At 36.5% G+C, this 26,668-nt stretch overlaps 1 protein-coding gene across 1 annotated transcript; it reads right to left on the bottom strand.

The window, feature by feature from the left end:
- Positions 1–1,257: 1,257 nt before the first annotated feature.
- Positions 1,258–19,663, bottom strand: loxl4 (lysyl oxidase-like 4). Its single transcript, XM_027141913.2, has 14 exons — positions 19,363–19,663; positions 18,493–18,770; positions 18,039–18,253; positions 12,272–12,310; positions 11,850–12,063; positions 11,426–11,606; positions 8,117–8,271; positions 7,392–7,559; positions 6,662–6,824; positions 5,949–6,192; positions 5,124–5,239; positions 4,896–5,032; positions 3,763–3,874; positions 1,258–3,655 (listed from the first exon to the last, which is right to left on the bottom strand). The coding sequence occupies exons 1-14, from the start codon at positions 19,646–19,648 to the stop codon at positions 3,585–3,587; spliced, it is 2,379 nt and encodes a 792-aa protein (XP_026997714.1). The 5' UTR covers positions 19,649–19,663; the 3' UTR covers positions 1,258–3,584.
- Between the last annotated feature and the right edge of the window lie 7,005 nt (positions 19,664–26,668).

Below are 26,668 nucleotides of genomic sequence, written 5' to 3'. Positions count from 1 at the left end.
AATGCTACAAATTACATATATTGTTCAGACATGTCTAGAATAAATATAGTGAAAATAGGAACGGCATTAAAATTGTGAGACTAATGAAATTATTTCTATTCTGGTTCAGGGCCCGTACCTTCTTTTACTGCATTCATAATTATTAATCAATCAAATAAACAAATAAGTAAATCAGTATTTCAGAAATATTTCTATAACCTTGGTTAAAAGCTTCATCTCACATTCATGCGATGGCTTTTCTCATCTTAATAAAGAGGAAAGTGTAAATCATACTGTAGAAATCTGTTCTGAGTAATGAGATATACTGCTTTCATTAAAGTGCAAAATCGGTCAAATTTAGTGAACATCTTGGATGCCTTGTGCCAGCAACACTTTTTTTAGTATCCGTTCTGTTCCCTTCACTGAGCAGGAGCCTCATGACCCTGCTAAATCCTTCCCTTTGCCATCGGCTCCATCTCCAATCCACCCTATAATCAGCACTTTTAACAGCTCTCATTTTCTTCAGTATATATAGCTGTAATTGTTGGGACACCCTCCCAGAGCAGAGTGGGGCTATAAGAGGGAAGACAGATTCTCTCTCTCTCTCTTTGTCTCTCTGTCTCTCTGTCTCTCTCTCTCTCTCTCTCTCTCTCTCTCTCTCTCTCTCTCTCACACACACACACACACACACACACACACACACACACACACACACACACACACACACACACACACACACACACACACACACACACAGTACATACACGTTTATACATTCAATACATGCACATATTTCTGTGGTCTATATAGAACAGTGGCCTGAATGCAAAATGTGTTTGATGCAACATAACTTAAAGATAATTTTTACAAAACTGGAATGAGAGACTTTAATGGTAAACTGTTTCATTTTAGAGTTCATAACACTCAGGATTATTACACTTGATTTATGACACTTATTACACAGTTACTGCTCAGTACTCTGTGTGACTCTATCAAACCTCAGACCCCTTCTCAAACAGCATATGGCAGTCAACTAATTTTAAAAAGAGGTTTGTAAATGAAATCGATCTACTGCCATGCAATTATATCATATTTTAAAGTAGAACTTGTACAGATTATTCAATATTTGGAAGTTTCAGTACTCTCAAAGGATGGAATTAGAAAATGTTGCTCAACATTCATTGTGGAAAATCTTTGGTTTCATAGTCAAATGATAAAAATGTCATTTACCAAACAGCAATTTACTGTACTAGTTGTGAAAATAGACCTGTAATTTGTTTTATCTTCCCATGTGTTTATTTGCATTGTGCATGGTCACAAAGTCCTTGTAACATTTTTATCTGTCGAGTGAGGGCAGGGTGGAGAGAATTTGGCATTCCATATGCAAACATGTTTGGAAACAGAACATACTTTTGGTTTGCAAGAGTAAAATGAGAGCACAGTGGGTGTCAGTATGCTAGCAGTCCTGCATGTTGATGCTGGGTGATAAGCACCAAAGCAGTGTGCAAACCGTGAGCTGAAATCCACCCACTCATTAGAAAGTTTTCTCAGCTGCGTCCTTTAAATAAACTTCCTGTTCTACTACATTAATAGAGGCAGCGAGTATTTTCAGACAATTAAACAATTATATTTACATGAAAACATTTTTTAAAATGAAGGCAAAATAATACACCAGATATAGGTAAAGAGTATAAATACAGTACATAGTCATGTGTGTTTTGTTGCTTTGTGTTTACCACTACAAAATAGAAACATACATTTTGGTTAAAAATATACTCCTATTTATTGATAATTTATTCATTTAGCTGACTTGCACCTGATTAGTTATTTCCATTCACATTAGAACACAGTCTCTGCATAAACCTTAAAAGTAGTGCAATGACTACCTACCAGTGAGAAGCCACCTTTATGAATAAGTAACAAAACAAAACAAAACAAAAAAAAAGAAAGAAATCAGCACCAGGATCAACAGCCTCTGAAATAGCTTGGACTATTGATTTCTAATTGTTTCAGTATGCATCAGAACCTTTAATATTTGTCTATTGTATTGAACAAAACCAATGACACACACAGTTCATCCCTGAGAGAACATGGGATAAAAGAGCATTAGTTTTGACTGAGATCAGTTTAGACAGAGATTGGGTTTCAAAAAAAGTGTAAACTGAGGATCAAATACCATCAAGTCACTCAGCTTCCTTAAAGTGGGAATACAGTATTGTGTGATGCTGCCCAGTTAAATATCAACTGGAGAAAAAAAATGATTCAGAGTACATTATTAAAAAAAATGTATAAGTAAACAATCCTAGAGCAATCAATACAAGAAAATAACAGTGAGTCATTTGGCACCTTTTAAAACACGATAACTACAATACATGGTAAAAGTGTATCACAGAGACAATTTGTATAAGCTGGTGAAAAGCTCACTTAAACTTACAAGCTTTTAAGAACAAAAAAAACAAACTCTATGCCATTGAGATGTACAATGTATGGTTTAAAATATTTATATAGTTAGTGGCTGCTAGTAAATGTAATCTAAGGGAAGTTACTGAGGTAACAAAGAGGCCAAAGATTGATTATAATAACACAGTACTCGTCAATATATGTTTTCATCATCAGTAAATACATATACACTTCCTTCAAGAAAATTGCTCTACTTTAAGGTGGATTTTTAGGCCATGTAAAAAAAGTAGGAAAGAACAATGATTTTATATTATGCTGAAGGTCTGAGATATTAAGCCTCTGCACAATGAAACATTTTGTTTTTCCCCATCCAGTCATTTTTACTTAGCTTTATAAACTTGACCATACGCAATTCCCATAAGTAAAGCTTTACACTTTGCATGCAACTTGCATAGTTCTTGCGCTTTAGGCTTCTGGTGGGTCAAGGCTTAGAAATAGTTCAAGATGTTTCGGAATTAAAACAATAACTTCATATCATAATAATGTGTATTAAATTTATAGATAAATAAAAATAAAATGTCATCAATTCAAATATAAAATGAGCATAACAAAGCATTAAATAAATTAATTTGCAGTTTTGTACTGTACAATGCCTATTATAAGGTGTAACATCTTGATGGAAATGAAGAATAAAAGAAATGGAAAAATATGATGGGATAAATACTGAATAAAACAACAATTAAACAAAATAATAAACAAAGACCACTAATCCGACCCCGTGGTAAAGATTGGGCAGTGTCTATGAGAATACTGATGGTCAATAAATAAAGTGCAACACTCAAAGAATATTACTGAACGTAGTGTAATAAAATTCACTGTGCTGGAACCCAGTAAATAAGATTCAGTTGATATATTTGAATAATACATGTCTAGACCTAAATATTGTAATCCTAAGAGATCTATACTACAGTTTGACGTTTTTACTCCCATTCACCACCATTCAACAAAATAATCAGTGAATATAAATAAATCTGCTTCTCTAGTCATTTTCAGTAATTATTTAGCACTGAGGTGAAAATTAAACAGCATTTTGACTTTTGTTTTATTCCCCAAGCAGGAAATGTGTTTGTAAATAATAAACAGATGATATATATTTTTTAAGTCCATAGTTTAACAGCTCACAGCGGGTACTGTCTGCACACGGTTCAGAGGAAATTATTAGTGATCTGACGCTGGTGTTCAAACAAGTCTTCAATCTCAGCACTATAGGCATCTCCTGTACAAAGAGAAATGAGGCAAGTTGACAACAATGAAGAAATGCATATAGTTTGTGTATATAATTAATGTATATATGAGGACATGTGTTCAATAATCTGACCGTACCTGCATGACAACCATACATGTAGATTCTTTGACCATCATATCTACACCTACAGCGAATTACATTATTCATGAAGTCTGACTCAGCCATATCCAGTGATGGATTCACTTCCACCTGTATTGAAAAGTATAAAACACAATTAGTTTATGGCCTCACATACAGAACTAGAGCAACCTGGGTCTACAATATGGAGACTTTTTTTTATACAGAAATAGGCAAATTTCAGTCACATCACCCAAACAAAGAAAATAACTAGTGTGACTATATCAGGCATTAGCTGTATATTCAGGGCTTGTGAATGCAAGGCAGGGTTAAGGTTTTGGGTTATTGATCTGTTACTGTATGTCCCTGAGCAAGACCATTATATATATCTTGGTCTCCAGTTTGCTGTGTCTGTTATAGAGGGGCTTGGAAGGTTATTTTTCTTTGTTTTTGTCCAGCTGAGTACTAAGGGAAATAGTTTGAGGAAAATGGGTACAGGTTATTCCTGGACAGTGAACCATAAATTATTTGCATTTTCTGTTCAAGTTTGGTTGAACTCACAGTGTGTATCCATAGACAGGCTCTCTATGTCTGTTTAGATTAGTTGGTTTTGGCCTTTATGTGATGATCAAACAGGCCTACTAAACTTTAAGCATTACCACAACTCAGTTTATTGCTACAACTATACAGCAAAATGCTGGCTTACAGTATAATTAGGATCTGAAGAACATGTTTAAAATATATACGTTCCATCTTGTGCTCAGACATGATACATAGACTAAATAAAGCTTTTAAATGGTATACACACATAGATAGACTGTAATTAAAAACACAGCTCCCCATATACCCACCATTTACTGCAGCAGAATGGGATGTATAAAAAATAGGTCTTAAAGCTGCTCATGCAAATTTTGTACCTATGGTATGAGGCATGCTTGGGGTAAACAGGCCCGATTGCAAAGGTGGAGATTTCAGTGGTGATAACCCATAAAGATTTGCTTGATTAGCATGTAACTATGTTAATGAAAGAGACAAAGTGCTCAGATCCCTGTCTTGACTGCAGGCTGTGGGAAGGGCTAGGTTTTAAAGGCTAGTCCACCAAATACCACAACAGTACAACATACTCAAATATAAAGTAGTATATAAAACCTACCTGGAAGATATAATCTCCTGGCCTGACATCAGTGATATCAACCCACTGGCAGTCAATATCATGACGATATGTATCCCAACACCCCACTGAAATTCCTTGATCTCCATAGTTGTAGCATGAAAAGCGTTTCTGGAGTCCTAAAGAAAACATATTGATGAACCTCATAGCTACATGTCATGCAAAACCTTTGAAAAAATTCTTCATATATTTTGCATGACCAGTTATTACCTTCAGGACAATACGTGTCCTCCAGACAGAAGCTAGCTTTGTGCCCTTCTGCTACTCTTGTTCCATTGAGTGTGAGAAGGTCATAGTGTGTAAACACTTCAATGCTGTGGTAGTGCCTGTGAATACACCACCGAATCTGTTATTGATAATGATCAGCGAAGTGATCGAGTTTACATGCTGGATTACTTTAAAAGGTCTGTAGGAACACTTTATCTGAAGGAAACTGAGATTATGAATAAGCACAAAACACTGCGCCAATATATAGTGTTACTGAATGACCTCACTGCTGCAGCATGAAGGTGTTGGCTGCAGGGTAACACCCCTCACTGAACGCTATTGATGTCCTGGCAGGGTTGTGCTTGCAGCACTGTTTATTCAGGCTGCCTGAATGGTCTGCTTTGAAATCCAAACCTTGGTGGTTTTTCTTTAAGAGATTAATGAATAAAGTATAGAACAGTGCTATCCTGGTGCTAAACGGCTTACCTTGTTCCCACAGACCGGATTTATAGCCACTTGTACATGTGATTGTTTACTTGAGCATACATTATTAGCAGTTTAGATTAACCTTTCCATATTATACAAAGAGGCTCAGCTAAAATAATCATTTTAAATGCTAATTTTTAAACGATAAATTTAATGTATTAATATAAGCTGTCCTCACTGACCCAGTTTAAGTCCTATCAAAATACTGCTCCTGACGTACAGAGGAGAAAGTGACGTTATGTCAAAACTTGAAAATCATGTTTTCATTATCTTATAAATCATAAAAACAAAAAGATAGTCCTTTTTCTTACTTAGACTTCTGCCCTGGCTCCTAAGTGTTACCTGTGACATTGGTGCCATGTCCAGGATTCTCGTGAAGCTTTGGGCCTGAAGTCAGCTTTACCCAGGTTCATGATGCGGGAGGAGAAACGCAGTAGACGCCGGTGACCATTAGGCCAGTTCATGCGGCTGGCTGAAGAAGACAAGCAGTTTTCCTCATGGGCACAGGTGAGCAGGTAAAGTGGTCTATCCTCCAGATAGGCAGACTCCTGCACCAGCTGTGCATCCACCACAAGGTCAGGAGCAACTAAAGCAAGTACAAAAACAGACAAGCCTACAGTAAGTAGGGTTACAACAACTTCTCAAGTTTCCAGAAAATCCAGAATGTTCTATCTACTGTAATCATCTCCAAGCTTCATTTGAACTACAATTGGGTTGTCAAAAACATGGTCTGCACATTGTAAATTATGATGGTGAATCACTGATTTGAACTAGGAATTGCTTGATGAGAGTACCAGAATATTTCACACCAAACCTGGTTGACTCTGTTAGGAGGTTAAAACTTGTAGATGAATCTTATAAAAAGATATTGATACCAAACCTATATCCAGACCAATACAGAAATGATTGCAGGTTGTTGGCTTGGATAAAAGTTTGGTATCAATTATTGGAATCAATTATTAAATAAATAGCAATCCCAGAGTATAAAGTGATCATAAATCATTGTTTGTAACAAACACTTTAGTTAAAATTTACATTGATGAAAGACACTTTACTTTCTGAGCAGGTTACTCCGGCAGCTCTGGGTCCTCCTCCACGGGGACAGTATACATTGCTGTTTCGGCGACATTGCTGAATGGACAATTCAGTGCCCACACAATGAGTCCCACTCAGCAGCACTTCCTGGGCATTAGGGTCTCCAGGCCAGTAATATGTATCCTGTTCACAGTTAAGTAGAATTTTAGTTTTCTGTCAGTATTGAATATTGTGTATGCTCCATATTCCAATAAAAGTCTAACAGCTATGATGACACACTTATGATGAAGTCGTTTCAGGTTGTATTACAAATTTTCTGCTTCCTAAAGGTCCTAGTATACTTTCAGGATGAATGAAAGCTGGCTTGGCTGTAGTAACTATAAACTTCTTTATGACACAGATGTGGATGGTTTTATATGGCATATGCTTTCTTAGGAAGTAATGCTTAGCGAAAAGAGAGGAATTCATTCTATGAGATATCCATAAACATGAGCAAAAATACAACTTACATCATAAAATACACCCTTAATTAGAACCCCGTGTCTTCCAGTACCACCTCTTCAACATAACAGAACAACTACTATATAAACGTAGACATTTATATGTACTCTTCCCTGAAAATATGCATGACACAATCCACACAGACGTAAGTGTGTCACTGTTTAGAAATAGGAGAACAAGTGACACATTCAACGAATGCTGGAATGTATTGCATTCTTAATCAGTCCCATGTGGTAAATGCAGGCTCACCTGATGGGCGCGTGCAGCAAAGCCAAAGCCCAGTTGTCTGCACACAACCATTGCCTCATTAATGCCCCAGTTCTCACTGCATACTGCTCCCCAACGCTTCCTGCCCCCAACCTCCATTAGCACTTCCACACGGCCTTCTGCTACATCTCTGCCCCCTACTAATCGCACCTGACACACACACACACACACACACACACACACACACACACACACACACACACACACACACACACACACACACACACACACACACACACAAAGATTTGGCATATACATATTGACACATAAATATAGTATATCCATACTGAATCAACAGAAACTATTAGTAAAGTGCAAATGCAGCTATGTATCGGTGTTATCAGTTATAACCCATGCTTCATTGATTCTGTCAACACTCTTGTAAAACTTTTCAATAGCAAAGCAAAAACATAAATGCCACACATAAATTTGCCAGTACACAGACATTAAAACTGCTGCTCACCAGCATATTGACACATACATATGCGCATAGTTTCATAACTGCCACTTTTACTATCACTTTTAATATCTGTGTGACTAGGGCATTTGTATGCAAGTCATATGACAAAGATACAGATCCCTTCTTTTACAGAAAACTTGACACCCAATAAGCAACACACTCTAGTAGTAGTTTCTAATACAGATCTATTTAAAGATGCTTTTTTCTAGAGATATAAGAATTCTGGACAAAAAAGAATTGTACTTACTGTGCTCTCCACACCCGTCTTGGGAACGTTACATCTGACAGATGCATCCTGAGTATGTTTGAATGTCCAGGGCTGGACTGGTTGGAAATGGCAATCCAAAATGGAACGCTCGCTTCCTGTACATTGAACTGAGTTCATATGAATCGGCCCGGTTCCTGTAAAATAGCAGAAGAGAAAACCTCAAATATGGCTTCAAACATTACCAATTGAGTAAGATATTTTTTCAATAGATTAATCTGATCATATGTGTACACCACTCTGTTCAAATGAATCCTCATTACTTATGTAAATTGTCTGTATTTAGACATATTGCACCTTAAGAAGTGATGAAAGGTTTTCTAATTCACCAGTAAATGTACCAGGCAGAGAAAAGCGAGAAGGCCTGCAATTTTGCAATTTCTTTACTCCACATGTCTTGCAATTAGCATCAGAAAGATAAACAAATAAAACAAACAACAAATGTCTGCTTGCTTCCGGTAATCATGGTTGTCACTTCACAACTGTGCCACATAGACAGTAGATATCAACTCAGTCTGTCTGCCAGCTCTGCAATGATAACTAGTCATGGATAATTTTCCACATTTGTTTTCTTTCAACAAACAAATATGTGGCTAGACGGCATTTTTGAAGGCTAAAGGCTGAGAGTAGAAATGATCACACAAGTTATATAGTGCAAATGAGGTATAACTGGACTTAAAATGACTATGAATAAGACTAATGTGAGAGATGTGTAATCATATGTTTTCCTTATCTCTCAGAGCTGCAGAGGCCATTTAAAGAAAATACTGCTTAGAACTTTGGGGAGCGGTTATGGACAAAAATGGTTGTTTTAAATTGCAGTATGGTGTGTTTCGTTAAATTCTACAACTCATCAAAAAACCATTTTCAACCCGGCCACTGAAATCTCTACCAGTTGTTTACTTACTGGGACAAACACGATAACCACACTACCTAAAAGGAGACTGCGTGCCCAGATTTACCATAGTTCTGGGAAATCATTTGACCATGGAAGGAATCACAAGAAACTGGTTTTGGCCTTGAGGTTTCAAGTGGATGTATACCTCATAGAGAAAATTACATATAAGGACAAAAATACATCATTGGTTAGAAATGGAAACAGATAGTCATCCATTGTCCCTGTAATTTTGGCAATTGATGATGTGATCGAGAAAAGTCAACTTGTATAGAATATTTCCTCTCATTGCTTTAGTTAAATTTTCCATTAAAATAATAATAATAAAAATATATATATCACAGTAATATCACAGAAAGTGTCAATTATTGGATTCAGGCACTACATCACTAATTAAGAAACTAGATTTTTTTGTGTGTGTATAACAACAGGCACTCAGCTTGCAATTTATTAGGTACACTTACAATCTACGGTACAGTCATATTACAATCAGTGATTTTATTACTTTCTACTGAATGTAACCACTCTGCTCACTTACAATCAGTGAATGCTGGGAACACTGAGCTTGAGGTGGGAATGTGTGTGTGTGTGTGTGTGTGTGTGTGTGTGTGTGTGTGTGTGTGTGTGTGTGTGTGTGTGTGTGTGTGTGTGTGTGTGTGTGTGTGTGTGTGTGTGTGTGTGTGGTGCTATCAGGTGTAGCAGAACCAACAGCAATGGTGTTACATTTTTAAAATGGCCAGTGCGTGTGAAAATATGGTAGCAGTACCTTATAAACAGACAGCTGATTATGTAATCTGTATATTAATTGTGTTTCCAGTGAGTGAATGTAATATTAAAAGACTATTACTATATTACTATATATTTATTTTTCATAGTCAGGACATTCTATGGCATGCAGTACAAAGTAATGTAAGTGATTTATGCCTAGCTTTACTTTCATCCTTTTCTACAATTCATGCTACACTCATGTTATATGTTTCACTCAAAATCCACAGCCAAAGAAAAAGGAATTTACTGTTATTGTGCCAATGGCAAACTATTTATGCATTAAAGAACATTCCTACACAGTGCCCAGTGTTCACCATTTATGGGTTCAGTTCGGAAAACACTAGTCATGAATCCACACACCACCACTCACACCCACTTTTCCCAATAATGACCACAATCAGTTGAGTCCTGACTCAGTTTTAGCCAGCTGAGTCAGACAAACTTAACCAAACTGAATAAGCAATATGTTACAGAAATACATGTTAAACTGGCTGTGGAAATGTCAACGTTTTGGATCATTAATTACAGTAATGGTCATGTAATTTAAATAATCACATTTATTTATGACTTTCCCAAATTTATATCATACAGGATTTCACCTTGATTAAGCCATGGATCCTAAGAAAGAGTTATTAAAGTCATGGCTACTTTAGTGTACAACAGCTTGAAATCATCTTACAAGATCTGCTAACTACACACACCAAAAGCAATAAAAGTAGCACAGTGTGCTCATAAGATATGCCATATTTAGTTAATTTTGAGCATATTTATGTGCATATTTAGCCTAACTACTAGCATTAAACTTCATTCCAACTGCTAGTTTTATCGGAACCTGGAGTAGAAACAGTTTCTTATACTTGGTCTGTCTATGTGGTCCAATCTTTTCTAGAGAATAGAGAAAAAACATTGTCACCAAGCAGCCTAATGATCAAAATAGAGGTGACAGTGGGAAGGAAAAAACTCCTTGATAGAGCTAAAAGGGAGACTTCGGGCATAAATGAGGCATAAATAATTCACTTCTACATAAAGAGAACAATCCTATTACTTTGTTTGAGTTGGTTTGAGAAAAATGTGCAGTACTGTATACAACCTTTCACCTTTTACTTTTTCAAAATAAATAAACAAATAACTGCTAGCTAATTTAACTGGAATGTTACCGCAGTCGGGTGATTGACATAATAGGACACAGCCCTAAAGAAGTCATATCCTGCCTCATTCTGCTGAATCCTTTTAAAATATCAGAATAGCAAAACATTTGTTTTCATTTTCAATAACTGTTCAACTTTAATCAGGATTTCAGTGGATCAGCAGCCTGTCCATAAAACTCAGGGAATGAGGTGTCAATACACCCTCAATTGACCACCGGTACATTGCAGTGCCCACATTGTGACATATACAAGATCATTTATCAATTTACCTACTGGAATGTTTTTGGGAGGAGGGGAAAATTAGAGAAAACCCAAAAAAGCCCCATAGACACAGGAAGAACATGTGAAACTTCATACAGCCTGAACACAGGATTGAATTACGGACACTGGAGCTGTGAGGTGACAACACTACTCACTGCACCACTCTGACACCTAATACCAGTACAGTTACAATACCAGTACAGTATCAGAATATCTTACCTTGGCCCATGTAGGCTCCTGTAGGAGCTTCTTTGGCAGTACCAAAACCAAGTTCTCTGCAAACCACACTGGCAGAGACGCGATTCCAAAGATGATCAACTACAGTTCCCCACTTTCCTTCACGCAAAACTTCCACCCTGCCCTCACCGAAGCGAGGTCCTGACTTCAAACGAACTGCCGGCTAGTGGAAGGCAAATTACACAACACTGGATAAGATATTATTATGACTGTTATGGCATGCTTACTGACTGTCATTAGTGGACAAACAATTACTTAGGCTCTGAGCTTCAGTGAAAGAAGACAATGCTTTCTGATACAGAAGATGCTAGATTTTTCTGTTTGACAAAAAACTAAAAACACTATGATTATCACACCTTAGGGTTTGCATACGGTTCTAACTTAAATGAAAGTAGAACAGGTATACCTTGATAGGATGTGGGGCTTGAGGCCTGCCTGAGGACATGCGAGAAAATTGCGGTCCTGGTTTGCAGTGGACAACTACATAGCGTCCATTTTTACATGGGGTAGAACTGTGAGGAATGGAGAGTTGGGCACGACACTCGGCCAGGCCAGGCTCTGTACCAAGGCAATGTACTTTCTCCACCCAAAAACTCTTCTTTTTGGCCATTAAACTCAGCCTGTGGGAAGAGGGTAGGAGAGGCCATGTCAGGTCACGATGGCAAAAAAGTTGCAGAGGCGTGAACTTTATAGTATAGTATTGGTTAGTGTCGTGCAATGTATGATGTGATCTAAAATCGAGAAAAACTATAAATTTGAATTTAGCTCACAGTTACATGCGTTTAAAAGAGAAAAACACCCACTGTAAGAGGTCATAAAAAGTTATACCTGGTAGATGGATCCTTAACCTTTTCATCCCATATTTTTCTGTAAGAACATAAAAGACAATGTATAAGTCACGATGACTTTTTAATTTATTGTGCTGGTCACAAACAAACAAATAATGTAGAATCAAATAAATAAAATGACATAGATGTTAAGTACTGTATATGGAAAAATATCCTCCTGATATAAAATAAACATATGTCAGAGAATGTGGTTTTGTGGTAGACAGTTTCAGTAAAAACATATTATTCTTGTGTCTTGATCAATTCAATCCCAGTTACACTTTTATACAGGATATTTTTTGATACAGCTGGAATGTCCTGCATGTGCATGGAAGGGTTTTGATGGAATGTTCAATCTCTAAGGTCACAAGTGCAAACTGGAATATATGTGTGTATATGTGGAACAATTGTCTATACCACCACAGACATAAAATACATAGAAGAATGTTGAACTCAGTTTACTCAGGCTTCCAGCTCTGCTCTGTACTTATTAAAAGTACAACTGTTAACCACATAACTGTTATTTCTAGAAATGCTGGTGGAAACGGTAACACATCCAAAGTATCAAATCAAGCAATTTGGTTAATATTCACCTGAATGTGACAAACAAAGCAAATCCTGTTGTAAATATGGGTGTCACTGCTAGGAAATACCAGTGTAGAAATACCAATATACAGCCAAACAGACCCATGCAGTTTTAGTCTACAACCTGTTTTAGTCTGGGAAAGCTTTGGTCTGAGAATGCTTTCAGAATTGTTGATTCAAAAAACAGACATTTCCAGCAGTACCACTATCCTGGAATGGGAAATGCAAGGCTGCCCACAAAACAAACCGACCTTCAAGGAGTTTCAGCTGAAAAAATAAAAATCACAAACAAGACTGAGTAAGAGAAAACACCTCCCAAGAGCATCTACTGCTTGTGCTACTGTATGTAATAAACCTTTAGTATCTTCTGGTTAGGTAAAATTAACTGTCTTTGATTTTTAAACACCACTAATATAAAGGAAGCTGTGCTTTTATAGGATTTTGTCATGTACAAACAACATAGCAATATCATTGCTATGTCGAACAGTACCGAACAGTGCATGAAAGAAATACAGAAAAAAAAGAGTGATAAAAACAATGTATTTTTCTTTTTTAACTAAGAAATCGTCTTTGTAAACCAAAAATGAAAAGTAAGTATTTTGATTAAGTATTAAGTTTTTACTGGAAGGATAAATCCCGTTTAATTTTTTTTTATGAATTTCTTTAATTTTAGAAGATAAAGGAACCTTTAAATATTTGGTTCTTAGTTTTTAGTGAATAGTACTGTATGCTTTGTGAAATAATGTGAACTTGAGTTTCTATAACCTATTATAGCATAAGAAATGTCGTTAAATCTATTTCTAAATGTTTTGTTTGAATTTGACTTTGAAATCACAATCTTCAGTTAAGCTTATGCTAATCTAAGCCCACTACTGTTAAATTTGTGGTGATGTCAAAGACATTATTGTAAGTTTAGCTTTTTATGTTCAGTTTAACATTAACACTGACTAACCAAAATGATGCTCACAGCTGCAGGCTTTTTGGCAGAAAATGTCTAGGAAATCTTTGCGCTCTCTAAACAAATCAGCTAAATGAATCGGTATTGCACACAGGAGGATTCTCCCTGAATCATTTGCTCACAGAACCACCATCTGCAACCTCCTTAAGCATCATGGCTTGAGGTTAAATTGAAGAGCTGAATATGAATGAAGGACTCATTCAGTTTACAATCCACCAGACATCTCTTCACATTGGATTGTTTTTAAATTTGTTCTGACAGTTTTTTGGGCCTGAAAATACCCACCTGCTTATGTAATTAGTTTTAGAGTTACACCCTTACTTTACTACTGAACCAGCATTGCTTAATGATAGGGAGGGCTAGTCTGTTTTGACGCAACAATCACGCTACTGTTTTTGAGTATCATTCAACACACAAATACGCTCTTTTCCTTACTGAAAAACTCGCTCATGTCCTCTGCTATTGCTTTTATTGCTAAATTCTAAATAAACTGATCACCTTTTAATACATTTCTGTAAAAATGTGACAAATTCATTATACTGTCCGGGGAAAAATATTCATTAAATTGTCTGGAAAAAATTTAGTAAAAAGACTTATAGCATGTTCTCATTGATCTTCAGGATTGCTATGTGAGCCATGCTATTCTTTATCAAATGTTCTTTAAGTGGCTGTAACCATAACACTAGTAGCTTTGTTGATCAGCTGTTAGACTACAGGTTCCTTACGTCATGACAGGTAGTTTCAGTAAGCCGGTTATAGTAAGCCGTTGTTGACTCGCCTCTCTAAGTATTATACAATTTGCTGATTGCAGTCTTTAGTATCCACAGTTGACAGTTTACACCACAAGCAGCACACAATAGAAATATCCCTAGGCTTCATTTTCAGAAATGATCAGTTTATAAAGATTTGCCTGTGGTGACCTTTTCAGGTTATCTAAATATACAAATATAAATACAAATGTTTAATTCTTCTACATAGTTCTTCTAAATTATTCCCCTTATTTGTACCCCGCTAGCCATTCCACGCTAGAAATCATAAGTGTCCATTAAGACCTACTGGCAGACAGTACTGGTCACCAAATGTTAAATTGGTACTTAACTATAAAAGAACTTAAGCAATAGGATAATTAAAGCAAACAGTGGTCTTTGAATGTCTATGTGGTGAAACCCAGAGTCTGGCGCTGACACAGCAGTCCATACAGCACAGCTATAATTGAATCTCCGTTTTCCCTGTACATGAGAATCTCCGAAATCCTCAACTCCTTAACATGTAATTACAGTATCTTCAACAAAGCACCCAACAGAAGGTGGGTGGAGCTACCTGGACTTAGACGCTGAGTGGGCGAATGAAGAATTTGCCCTGTCTGCCTTGGTCAAGTCTGGAGCTGCATGGTGTTCAGACACGTACAACATGGTGAGGTCAGGAGGTGGGTGAGTTTACGATCAAAGTTCCAGCAGGATAAATGAAGAGTGACTTGAAAGTCGACACAGATTTCACTTAGCATAGGTTCTAATTGTAGGTAAAGCACCATCGTCTTCAATACACCGAAAAAGCTAAAGTTTAAATCAGGTATAACGTTTGCAAAAAAAGACAAAAAATTGATGATTCGGTTGCTTAGAAACATGTGAAATAATTAGAATATCAAACTACATGAGTAGTTCTTTTAATAGTTATTTTTCATTATTTCATCTTTGTAAAAACGTAAAGTTTTAAAATATACTTAAAATTTGTATGTCCATATTTCACCTTAGTGTGCTCCTGAAAAAATCAATTCAACGGAATCACAACAACCAACATATTACTCAATATGATAAATGTCTGAAGCATTAAAAACAACAGTTTCTAGAGGAAGTTGGCAAGTCTAATACAAGTCTAGCACACATTTTACTACATATTGTTCTAGTTATAATAGAGTAGCATTATAACTTTTTTCATGACAGCAGGTTCATATGCTTTGCCAAGGTGTGGTTGCTCAAAAAAATTTCCCTAAGCCACAAATTTTACAATAAACAGCAGAGACATAAGTCAACAGTGCACAAATGAATAACAAGTGTCTACAGTATCTCAAATTATTTGGAACTGATTAATACCTTTTGAGGCAGAAGATGTAGCCGAGATGTACAGTAGCTTTACATATATTTAGCTTAACTGTAATTGGTGCTGATTCATTTTTTGGAAATTAATGTGTGATAGAGAATTCTATGAATGAATATTACTAATAGAGGATATCTTTCTGAGACAGAGAGAAGAACAGGACCTCCTCTGCTGCATGACTATCCTGTATTTTTGTTCTAAAAAAGGCATCATTCTAAAGGCCTAAAAATACAGTACATTTCCTGTCCATGTGGCACTGTGAGAGAATTCTGAGGCCACCACACAGTGCCATAGACTGGCACTTAAGCTTTCACATATGTGTTAGGACACATATAAGATGTCCTTAAAAGACACTGAAATTCAAGCCATTGCTCAATGAAATAAGCATACACTGTAGGTTTTTAACTAGAGCTCAGATAACAAATTCACCAAATATTATCCAATCTTATGTTAGTGGTATTGTACAATCCAGGAGAAGAGTTAATGTTTTATGCAAAGAATAGTCTCCAGGATAGAACAGGTTATAATTTGTAAGCTAATGTGTAATGCTGTTGTATTATATTATTTAACAGAATTCTAAAGGATCTACAAAAAAATGTATATACTAATACATATTACATCCTGTATAATCACAGCACTATATAGATAACTTCAAAGCCTGACAGCAGAAAAAAAAAAGAAATACCCATTATGTCATGTATTCAGGCATATTCAGTTACTTCCACATTACAGTAGGTATTTGACCGGCACAATAGTCAGCAACTCTCCCTTTCTCTAGCTGGGTCTGCTTGATAGTATATTTTAAGTCCCATCACTTTCTTTTCAGTGGCATACTTTAGGAAGGACACAACTTCAGCAATTTCCAGTTTGCAGATTAAAGCTCTGTCTACTTGAGTAATAACACCAAGCTGAATATGCCGAAATGGTAGTTCGCAGATACTGCTGTGAATCATCAATCATTTTTTTGGTATTGTATGTCTGGGCTTTGGAATCGTAAAATATTGGAACCCACTTACTGTAGGATTCCAGAGAAATTGTATAGTCTTCCTTATAAAACTCATGTTATGTGGAATTAAGACTGCATTCTCAGGGAAAAAAAAGAAATTAAACTTAACCTTTCCTGGTCATTTAGGTGGTACCTATAAGGGTACATTTTGTGTACCATGAATGTGCATCTTTCACCTGGAAACGTGGATACAGTGTACCTACATAACTGGAAAATAGCTTTAAAGGTACAATGAATGTTTCTTTAGGTGAACAATGCATATTATAGGTACAAAAGATCTACCATTGAGGTCTAACATCATGAGTGGGGGTGCTGGGAATTTTGATGGAACAGATGTGTGTTCATAAAGTTAATCTAATACCTAATAATTAAGTTTAACTGGAAATAACTGGAAATGTAACTATTAACATAATTAAATATAAAAATTATTTTATTTGTACAATAAATATGCTATGATGTCACATTTATGTGATAATTGAAGCTCCAGATGTCTAACACTGTAAACACAGGTAAAAATAGTGGATGACTGTCTATTTTAACTGCAAAGTCAGGAGGGTCAAAGCCAATAAAACCATTAGTATAACAAACAGACGTTCTATCCACTACAAGACTTTTTGTAGTTTCATATTGATGTTGTCCTGCAAGAGCAATCAAGTGGCATATTAGGCCTTTTAACTGAAAACCAAAGGCTTAAGGTAGACATTTTATCTCCAAAATTGGGCACACAGATAACACCAGTACATTCTGAGTGATCTTTAAATCACTGCCTAAGTGTTCGAGTTTGTAAAAGGTGCCCAGAGGGAGGAGATAAGACAAACAAAAAAATCTGCTCTAGTAAATGGGAGAGGTGACTTAAGGGCATGTTATGCAATACATCTTCTATCCTCCTTTCCATAAAGAGAGCATATCTATCATCATATCTCATCATAGTATTGTGTGAAACACTAGCTTCTAAAACTCTCTGTGGTGTACATGAAGCGCACAACCTTTCCACAATATGTTAGTGTTAATTATCAAAGAAGTAAAACGGAACAGAATATTTAGAACTAATCAATAGCATCTTTAGTGTCTGCTTTGTAGCAGCTATACCACACAAATATTCAGACATGTAAAGGAAAAACTTACTTGTAAGCCTTCATGTTGGGCTTTACTGCATCAGGGAATCCCAGCATGCCACAGACAACCCTGCTGCTGTTCATACTCCAGCCTTTGTCACACACCTGTCTCCATCTCCCAGCATGCTTCACTTCCACCACACCCTGCGTCACTAGGGCACGCTTCTTCGTAGCCATCAAAACTGGCCGCAAACGGACTTCCTCAATCCTCACTTTACTGCTAGTCTAAAGAATATTATAAAGGTTTTAAAAAGAGTTAACTAATGCAGAATTCTCATTTGGAGACACTAAACCTTCAATATTTCAGAAATGAATTTGACAGCAGACTCATAAGGACTCAGAAATCTGTCTGTAGACAAACATTTTACAGAAATATGCCTGAAAGATGATCATTCTCTTAAGATAACACTTTCATTAAAGGTCATGTGACATACAGGGATGTGCCATTCTCTCTGACTGCTTACCCAATCATGAAAGGGGGGTCTGGTTAATTGCCCCTGCCTGGGGGCCCTTGAATTGGAGTAGATGTCATGCCACCGATTTGAGTTGGTAACATTGCTTCTAGAGGGAGGGCTTCTTCTAGACCCTCCAGAAACCACTTGGTCCAGCCTTCTCTCCGGATTGCACACTACCCCAAGATCCTCTGAGTGTTTGCAGTCATGGACGCCCCATCCATTTGACTTGCACTCTTTCAGCGATTTCTCTGAACCATCACAACGCACATTATCTAACCAAATGGGCCCTATGACCATAAAAAAAACATGTTAGGAATTTATATAAAAATAGCATCACTGGTATGACTGTACAAAAGAAAATGTCTGATATTGTGCTTTAGTAATACAAAAACCTGAGACATGTCTCCATAAAAATCATCATTAAAGACAATGAAGGAGAGTTCTCATGAAGCTGTCTGAGAGAATGTAGAGTATTGGTTATATGGGCAGACTGAAGTCTTTGTTTAGTTTTAATCATCATGCTGCCTGGCCAAGTGGTGTTACACTTGCTTTGGTTTACTGGGGATCTTTATGGTTGCTTTAAACTTAAATTAAAGGACAGGGTAGGTCAATGTAAAGAACAGCAGTGTTAGGCTTTCACACCGCTGTGAAGAAAGTTGTCTTTAAATGTCCTCTAACACTATATTTATGATGGTCATTCTGAAAAAACTGTTAGTGGTAAGGTGAGGCATCTGGGCTTGTGGTACAATTTTAAATACGTTTCACCACCAATCGCAGATGGTTTGATTTACAACTGTTTCACGTTTTCTTACACATCTACGAAGACAGTTACAATAGGATAGGATATGTAGGATGTTAGCTTTGATCCTCTTTACTCACCGTCCCCCTCTCCATATCTGGCACTGTGTGCCCATGTGATGGCCCCCCGGAAGCCCAGTTCTTTACAAACCACATTTGCCAATTTAATGTCAACCTCGTCATCACACACAGTTCCCCATGTACTGTTGTGCAGCACTTCAATGCGGCCCTCGTTGTCCCTGCGCGCGACTCCTGCCAAACGCACTTTGACAGGTGGTGTGCGGCCTGAGTTAGCAGGAGAGCGTGGAACTGCAAGAACAGCTACAAGGAACAGGGAGCTCCAACAGAGACAGGTAGCCAGGCCCATATTAGTGTTGACACGGCACTCTTGAAAAAAAAATCATTCAAGTATGGTGTTTATCCTTTTAAGTACATCATTGTTATTTTGTCCAACACAACAATGTCAGAACACTATGAAGACCTGATTTCAACAAAGTTTAACAATTGCTAATTACCATTTAATTAATAAATTCATTCATTCATTCATTCATTCATTTATTCATTCACTCATTCCGCTACAGTAATCTTATCATCCTGCTAAGTGACATGGAATAAATCCTGAGAACCCTGAATGCAGGAGAATACACCCTGGATAGGACACCAGTCCATAGCAGGACACAATTACCTCATTCACATATAGACAATTGTGCATGGCTAGAAGAAGAAGAAGCTAATACACCTATCTGCAGGATTTTTTTAAACTGAGAGGAAACTCAGTGAACCCTGATTATTAAATTGACTTTGATAGTTAACTATCCTAAAGAATTCACTAGAGTTTTAGGTGATCTTTAAAATCACATTAAACACAAATCTGGAAATAGACCTACAATATTTAGCTTGTCTGACTTTGCTTAGTCTACAGTATATTCACAAACAGATCATTTTCACTACATTTAAATACTGTTATAAATGAACTCGTCCAGAAAACAAAAATTGTTTAAAATAAAAAAAAATAAAAATAAAAAAATAAAAACAACTGTGACCACAAACATGCAGGGGCAGTAAAACTACATAACTATACAAAAATATATATATAATTTTTTTTCCCCACAACTCTCAGGTGTGGACAATATAATTAGTAACACAAACATCATGCTTTGGCTCCTGCTAAAAAACTGGGGAAACATGGTTTACCAAATCCAGAATGGGAAAGCCAGGAGCTATAAGCGGCCCTAGTAAATTCCAAATGCTAAGCCAATCAGCAACAGTATTGTAACTCTGTGTATAAAATGAAAAAATTCAACAACAAAAAAAAAGAAAAAAAAAAGAAAAGAAAAGAAAAGAAAAGAAAGAAAGAAAAAGAAAAGAAAAAGAAAAAACCATTATATCAAGTATATCAATGTATGTAAAAAATATCAGAATCCATACATTACAATACTGAAATTATTGTTCACATCTTTTATTAGGAAAAGCATGCAGAGGGAAAGGAAAAGGTTTACAGTACTCACCTTGAAGCCACACTAGAGTCACATGCGTCCCTGATCAGGGAATGTGAATGAAGGAAGGAGTTCACTACTTAGAAGAGGTCCTCACTCACTCTGTCCTTTCCTCCCCTCCCTCCCGCTTTCCCTCCATAACTACTTGGTCCTCCCACACATGTCCCTTTCTCTAATGCAGATGGTTTGGAACAATTAACACAACCAACCATTTTCTTGTAACAACATGGATTATTGAGAAAAATGAAAAAATCATTGCTAATTTCAAAAACTGAAATTAGCAAAATGATTTAATGAGAGTGATCAAAATGTTTAGGTTCACTATTCACAGTATGCATTTAGATTTAATTGCAGAATTGGGTTAGGTTCTAATTGAAAATATTCCTAATATGAATGATCAGAAATTTTACGTTTCTAAAGAAGTTATAAGTTTAGGAAAAAGAGGCTGTTATAATAATTATATCACTCATTTCATCAAAACATCAATATGATTTGGGGTTTTTTCCTTGTGTTATGGCATAGATATATTTTTTAAAACCTTTCAAGAAATCCACTCTTTTACTCATTTATCCAACTCACCTTTTGAATAGAAATAGAACTTTTAATCAAATTCAGCCTTCATACAAGAAACGTTTGGTTGTAATTAATCCATAGTAATACTAATATCGTCTCCATCACATAACTACAGCTCCTCAAAAACATGCATGATTAAAGTTGGACCTATTGGTTTCCCGAGGACAAAAGATGAACTGTTCTAGCAACAGCCACTTTCATACATTTATTCAAAAGATATTTGCACACACACACACACACACACACACACACACACACACACACACACACACACACACACACACACACAGATATATATATATATATATAAAGATATATATATATATATATATAAAAAAATATATATATATATATATATATATAAGTGAAAGGTTTGTGGCTGAAGAAGGAAAACTGCTGTTGTTAAAATGTATTTCAGGTTTACAGCAAACCTCACTGGAACTCATTTAGAGACACAGATGTATTCATAGCAATTACATTCCATCATTTCATGCAAGTTGGGTGTAGAAGGTCAACAATATTTACTATGAAACCTCAATTCCACACTTAGGCAAACAGGTAATGAGGAAAAGCACAAAATAATTCACTCAGTGAAAATAATAATCACAATAATTCACTCATTCAGTGAAAATGTTGCATCATTCATAGTTTATTATGTTTCTTTAACTTATATCTACTAATCTACATGTCGATGATCGAAGGTTTATGTGACTGTGCTTAAATACATATCCCTCCCTTTTTTGCATAAACCAAGACAGGACGTCAGGTTCCCATTAAAGGGATCTAATCAAAGAGAAATCCTCTTTTATAACCAGGGAGGTGTGAGAGCCAAAAATAAAGTGGCAGGAGCTCCAGATTAGCATGTTATCAAGCTAGTATGACGAATATGCTTGCATACATCATTTGACTCTCCATCCATATACAGTACTGTATAATCCATTGAGCAGATTAAAGGATACACGATTTTCTCTAAATCATACAGCAAACATTACAGTGACTAAAGCTATTGGTAAGAGAGCAGTCTTCTACGGATGATGTGGTGCATTGGCTTGCATTAAGTGTACATTCACTGCTGATTGAGTGTGTGCACATGTGTGTGAGGGGGGTGAAATAAACTAGAGCCACAGACTGAGCTCTAAAGAGGCGCTGCTGTGGTGCACTGAAGCCTCCACCTCTGTAATTACCCTCCAAAGCCTGGATCAACCCCTAGCCACAATTTGAGGTGCTGTGAAATAAATACATGCTCTCCAACAATAAACAACTGCCTTTTTAAATTAGAGCTCCTCCTCCTGTTCAACCCCATTCTGAGCAGAAGTCAGGAATTTTTTTTAACACAGATATGGACAGATTGAAATGATTTTTAAGGTATTTTTTAAACATAATTTAAGACCTCTAGCTGAAATCCATGTTTAGCCATTCTTTCCAGGGGAAATGGTTTATAGACAGAACTGAAAATTTGAGACAACTTAAGCGATACTACAGACAGGATTTTGTCTTGGACACTTGGCCATTACATTGCAGTTGTAGATTAGTTTGACATGGACAATTAGGGGTTCACATATTAGTAATATAATGATGGTTCAGCAATAACAAGTAATATGTTAAGGATAAACAACATGCACTACTTTTGTATTCAAAATTATTTCATTTCTGCCCTAATCCTGATACAGTGCTAGGATATGGAAGCATATATCTATTGCAGGAGAAAAAAAAAATCTCCATCAGCTTTTTTATTATAAGGCGAAAAGCATGTTGTTATTATTCTATAAATATGATTAAATACAACATAATTGTGGTTACCATCTGATATGACAAATGTTGTGCAGTTGATGGAATTAGTTCATGCTTTGATTAAACCGTAATGAGATGTTAATGTTACTGAACAGTGTAAAAACTAAAGTATATCTAATGCACAAATATACACTGTATGACCAAAAGTTTGTGGATCATCACACATCACACACATATGCACATTTTGAACATCCCATTTCAGCTTTAGTCCCACTTTGTTAATATAGCACCATCTATTCTACTTCTTTCTATCTTTCTTTCTTTCTTTCTTTCTTTCTTTCTTTCTTTCTTTCTTGAGATGCTAAAGGGGAATATACTTATACGGCAGCAATGATTCTGAGTCATTTTCTTTCCCACTCTCCATACACCCACCTGTATCTTTTTCCTCACATTCCTTATTTGCTCCTTTTCCTGCACTCCAGGAACACCCACCTCACCCTCTTCAGTTCTTTCTTTCTTCAACAGCACCACTAATGTGTCTGTACTTACCATAATTCAAAGACTGTGGTTTCATTCTTTACTCCCGTGTTGGTATTTGCGAGTTATTCTTTAGTGGTCCGGATAATGTACTTTCTGGTTTTACTCTTGTTTGTTTGAATGAGGGTGAAAGAGGAAACACCAGAGCAATATCTACTGTAGATCAATATTAAGACAATAAAAAATGTAAATAAAAATGGTGCAAAATACCAGTTCAGTAATATACAATGTACAACTTCATCATGCAAGTCAAGATGTCAAGTCAAGTCATGAAGTTTTTATTGTCATTTCAAACATATATACAGCTGACGCAGTGCATAGTGAAATGAAACAACGTTCATTCAGGACCATCGTGCTACATAAAACAGCACAGAGCTACACAGAACAATACAGAACTAAGGACATAAAGTAAGTTCTGTGAAAAAATAAATATATAAAAAAAATATTATCCACACATTCCCTTTACATAATCTCCTTTACATTGCCAGAAATCACATTTAAGGCTGCTGAATTTTCTTATGGTTCTTGGCTCAGAACAACGTCGATGTTGTTAAGAGAATGTGGTGGTGGTTGTTGAAAGGGGTGGGGACCCAGAAATTGAAATTTCTCCACCACATCCCAAACCCACACACACTGTTGTTCAGACTAATCCTGTCACAACTCATTGGTGGTTTCCTCATGACATTAATATTTCTTTAAATTACAATGTAAATGATTTACAGCACTTTCCCATTTTAATCAGCTTCATAGTATGCACATGGTCTCTGTGTGGCTTTTGCATATGCACAGACATCACACACACACACACACACACACACACACACACACACACACACACACACACACACACACACACACACACAAACACTCACACACACCCGTGTTTATTGAATTTGTAACATTTATACATATAATTAAAAAAATTGTGAAGTACATTAGTCTTCTATAACATTTTTTACACTTGCTTCTTACTTACAAACAAGAGCACTTAAACATCACATGCTCAGCTTTTAGACCTCTAAATATGCTATGTACTCAAGGATTGACCTTGAGACACTAGGAATTGTCCAGCACCTCCTACAATTCTAAACATTTAATCTCTGAGATTTTTAGCATTTTTGCTACAGCACTGCTTGTGTCTACTGTCTGTATGTGTACTAGTATGATCAATGTGCCATTGCACCAGCAGAGCTTGTGTAACTGAACATCTGTTTATACATAAAAAGCATGACTATAACACTTAACAATATACATCAGATGTTAAATTTTGCATTATTCAACATGAATAAAGATGGTAATGTTGATAATCCTTGATAACAATTAGCTAGATATGTGGCTTGATAGTGAGTAGACTTATAGTTGCACATTGATATAATTAATATCATGATCATAACTGCTTTGTGTCCACGCAGGTTTCCTCTGGGTCTTCCTGGTTTCCTCTCAGCTCACAAAACCTTCCCAGCAGGTGGATTTCCCTAGCCGGTGTGAATGAGTGCTGAATGTGTGTTTGTGATAGATGTAGGGTGTATTGCCACAACAGGTTCAGGGTTCCTGGGTTAGGCTCTAGACCTGCTGCAGTCCTGACCAGGATAAAGCTCTTACTGAAGAAGAATAAATGACTGAATGACTTTTTGTCTGAGAATAGAAAAAAAATCATGTATCAGGGTATCCTTTTGTATCCTTTTGTATACCTAATAACCAAAAGAGTTGGTCACTGTTGTATTGGTGGAGTTACAAACACATGAATGCATTTAGATTTCACTATCACCTATGCAACTGAACATTCCTGCAGTTATCTAATCAGCCAATCATGTGATATCAGCAAAATGCTCATACATTTTGTATCATACAGATACAGGTCAAGAGCTCGGAACCTATTGTAGCTGATGCACCTTCAGATTCAATGTTTTATGCAGGCTGAGATGCTTTTCTGCTCACCATGATAGTAAAGAGCAAATATGTTATATATAAGTTACTATATCCTTCATAGCAGCATAAACCAAGCTGGCTGTTTTACTCTGATCCCTTATCGGTAAGGCGTTTCCACCACAGAACTGTTGTTCACTCAGTGTTTATTATTTTTTAGGACCAACATTAAAGCCTGTTTTATGTGACAATCAGCACTTTCTAAAATAATCAAATCAGCCTCTCTGTTATAAACATCTATGCTACAGAGATCAAAATTCTATCACACATTCTGGTCAGTGATGTGAACATTAAAAGATGGCTGCACCTGTGTAATGTGGCAGCCTAGTGTTTAAGTTGTTGGGCTACTTATCGGAAGGTTGCAAGCTTAAATCCCAGGTCCACCAAGCTGTCAATGCTGGGCCCCTGAGCAAGGCCCTTAATCCTCAGTTGCTCATTTGTAGAAAATGAGATAAAATGTAAGCATGTCTGCCAAATGCCATAAATGTATCTGCTTGATTTTTTTTAAATTGTTTTGCACTTCTGCCACATTATAAGCTTATTACCTAGCTACATGAAATATGTAGTTGTATAGGTGTTCCGAATAAAGAAGACAGAATGTATATTATCATATTAAAGGGGAAGGTGGCCATTCTCACAGCCCTCTGAAAGACCACACACATATATAATAACTAGAGGAGCTTCAGTGGAACTTTCGAGGTTTATCCCAGGCCAATCCTACCTCACATCTTCCACTTTGTTATCAATATTTTGGTTTAAACAATAAACCAGAGCCACAAACCACTGGCCCCAAGCCATAATAGCAGTCTAGTGGTCATGCACACATGCACATAGAAACGTTGGTGGCTCTATCCATTTTCCCAGTTAGAGGCCAGTAGAGACTATTTCACCCGTTAGAAGTCAGACTTTTACATAAGAGCATTATTTTTCCCACAGATATATTTCTCTCTTTCTCACTCTCTCTCTCTCACTCACACACACACACACTGGAGCTACTAGTATTCTTTTTAAAAGTTTTAAACATTCCAGTGGCCTAACCAAAGCATCCTTTTATATATCACTGATGACAGAGAAGCATCTTCTCCACATGAACATGAACATCTGTAATCTGTGAGGCCTGGGCA

The sequence above is a fragment of the Tachysurus fulvidraco genome, chromosome 4 (assembly GCF_022655615.1).
Source record: "Tachysurus fulvidraco isolate hzauxx_2018 chromosome 4, HZAU_PFXX_2.0, whole genome shotgun sequence".
Taxonomy (NCBI): domain Eukaryota; kingdom Metazoa; phylum Chordata; class Actinopteri; order Siluriformes; family Bagridae; genus Tachysurus; species Tachysurus fulvidraco.
Note: the sequence above shows the minus strand (reverse complement) of the source record. Positions and strands in the feature narration are given on the sequence as shown.

Excerpts from the sequence above, each read along its gene's own strand:
- loxl4 (XM_027141913.2), bottom strand. The coding sequence starts at position 19,648 with ATGGGCCTGGCTACCTGTCTCTGTTGGAGCTCCCTGTTCCTTGTAGCT. Across the intron at positions 12,311-18,038 it reads CCCAACATGAAGGCTTACAA|AAAAATATGGGATGAAAAGG; the intron begins GTAAGTTTTTCC and ends ATGTTCTTACAG. Across the intron at positions 6,193-6,661 it reads CGGAGTAACCTGCTCAGAAA|TTGCTCCTGACCTTGTGGTG; the intron begins GTAAAGTGTCTT and ends TACTTGCTTTAG.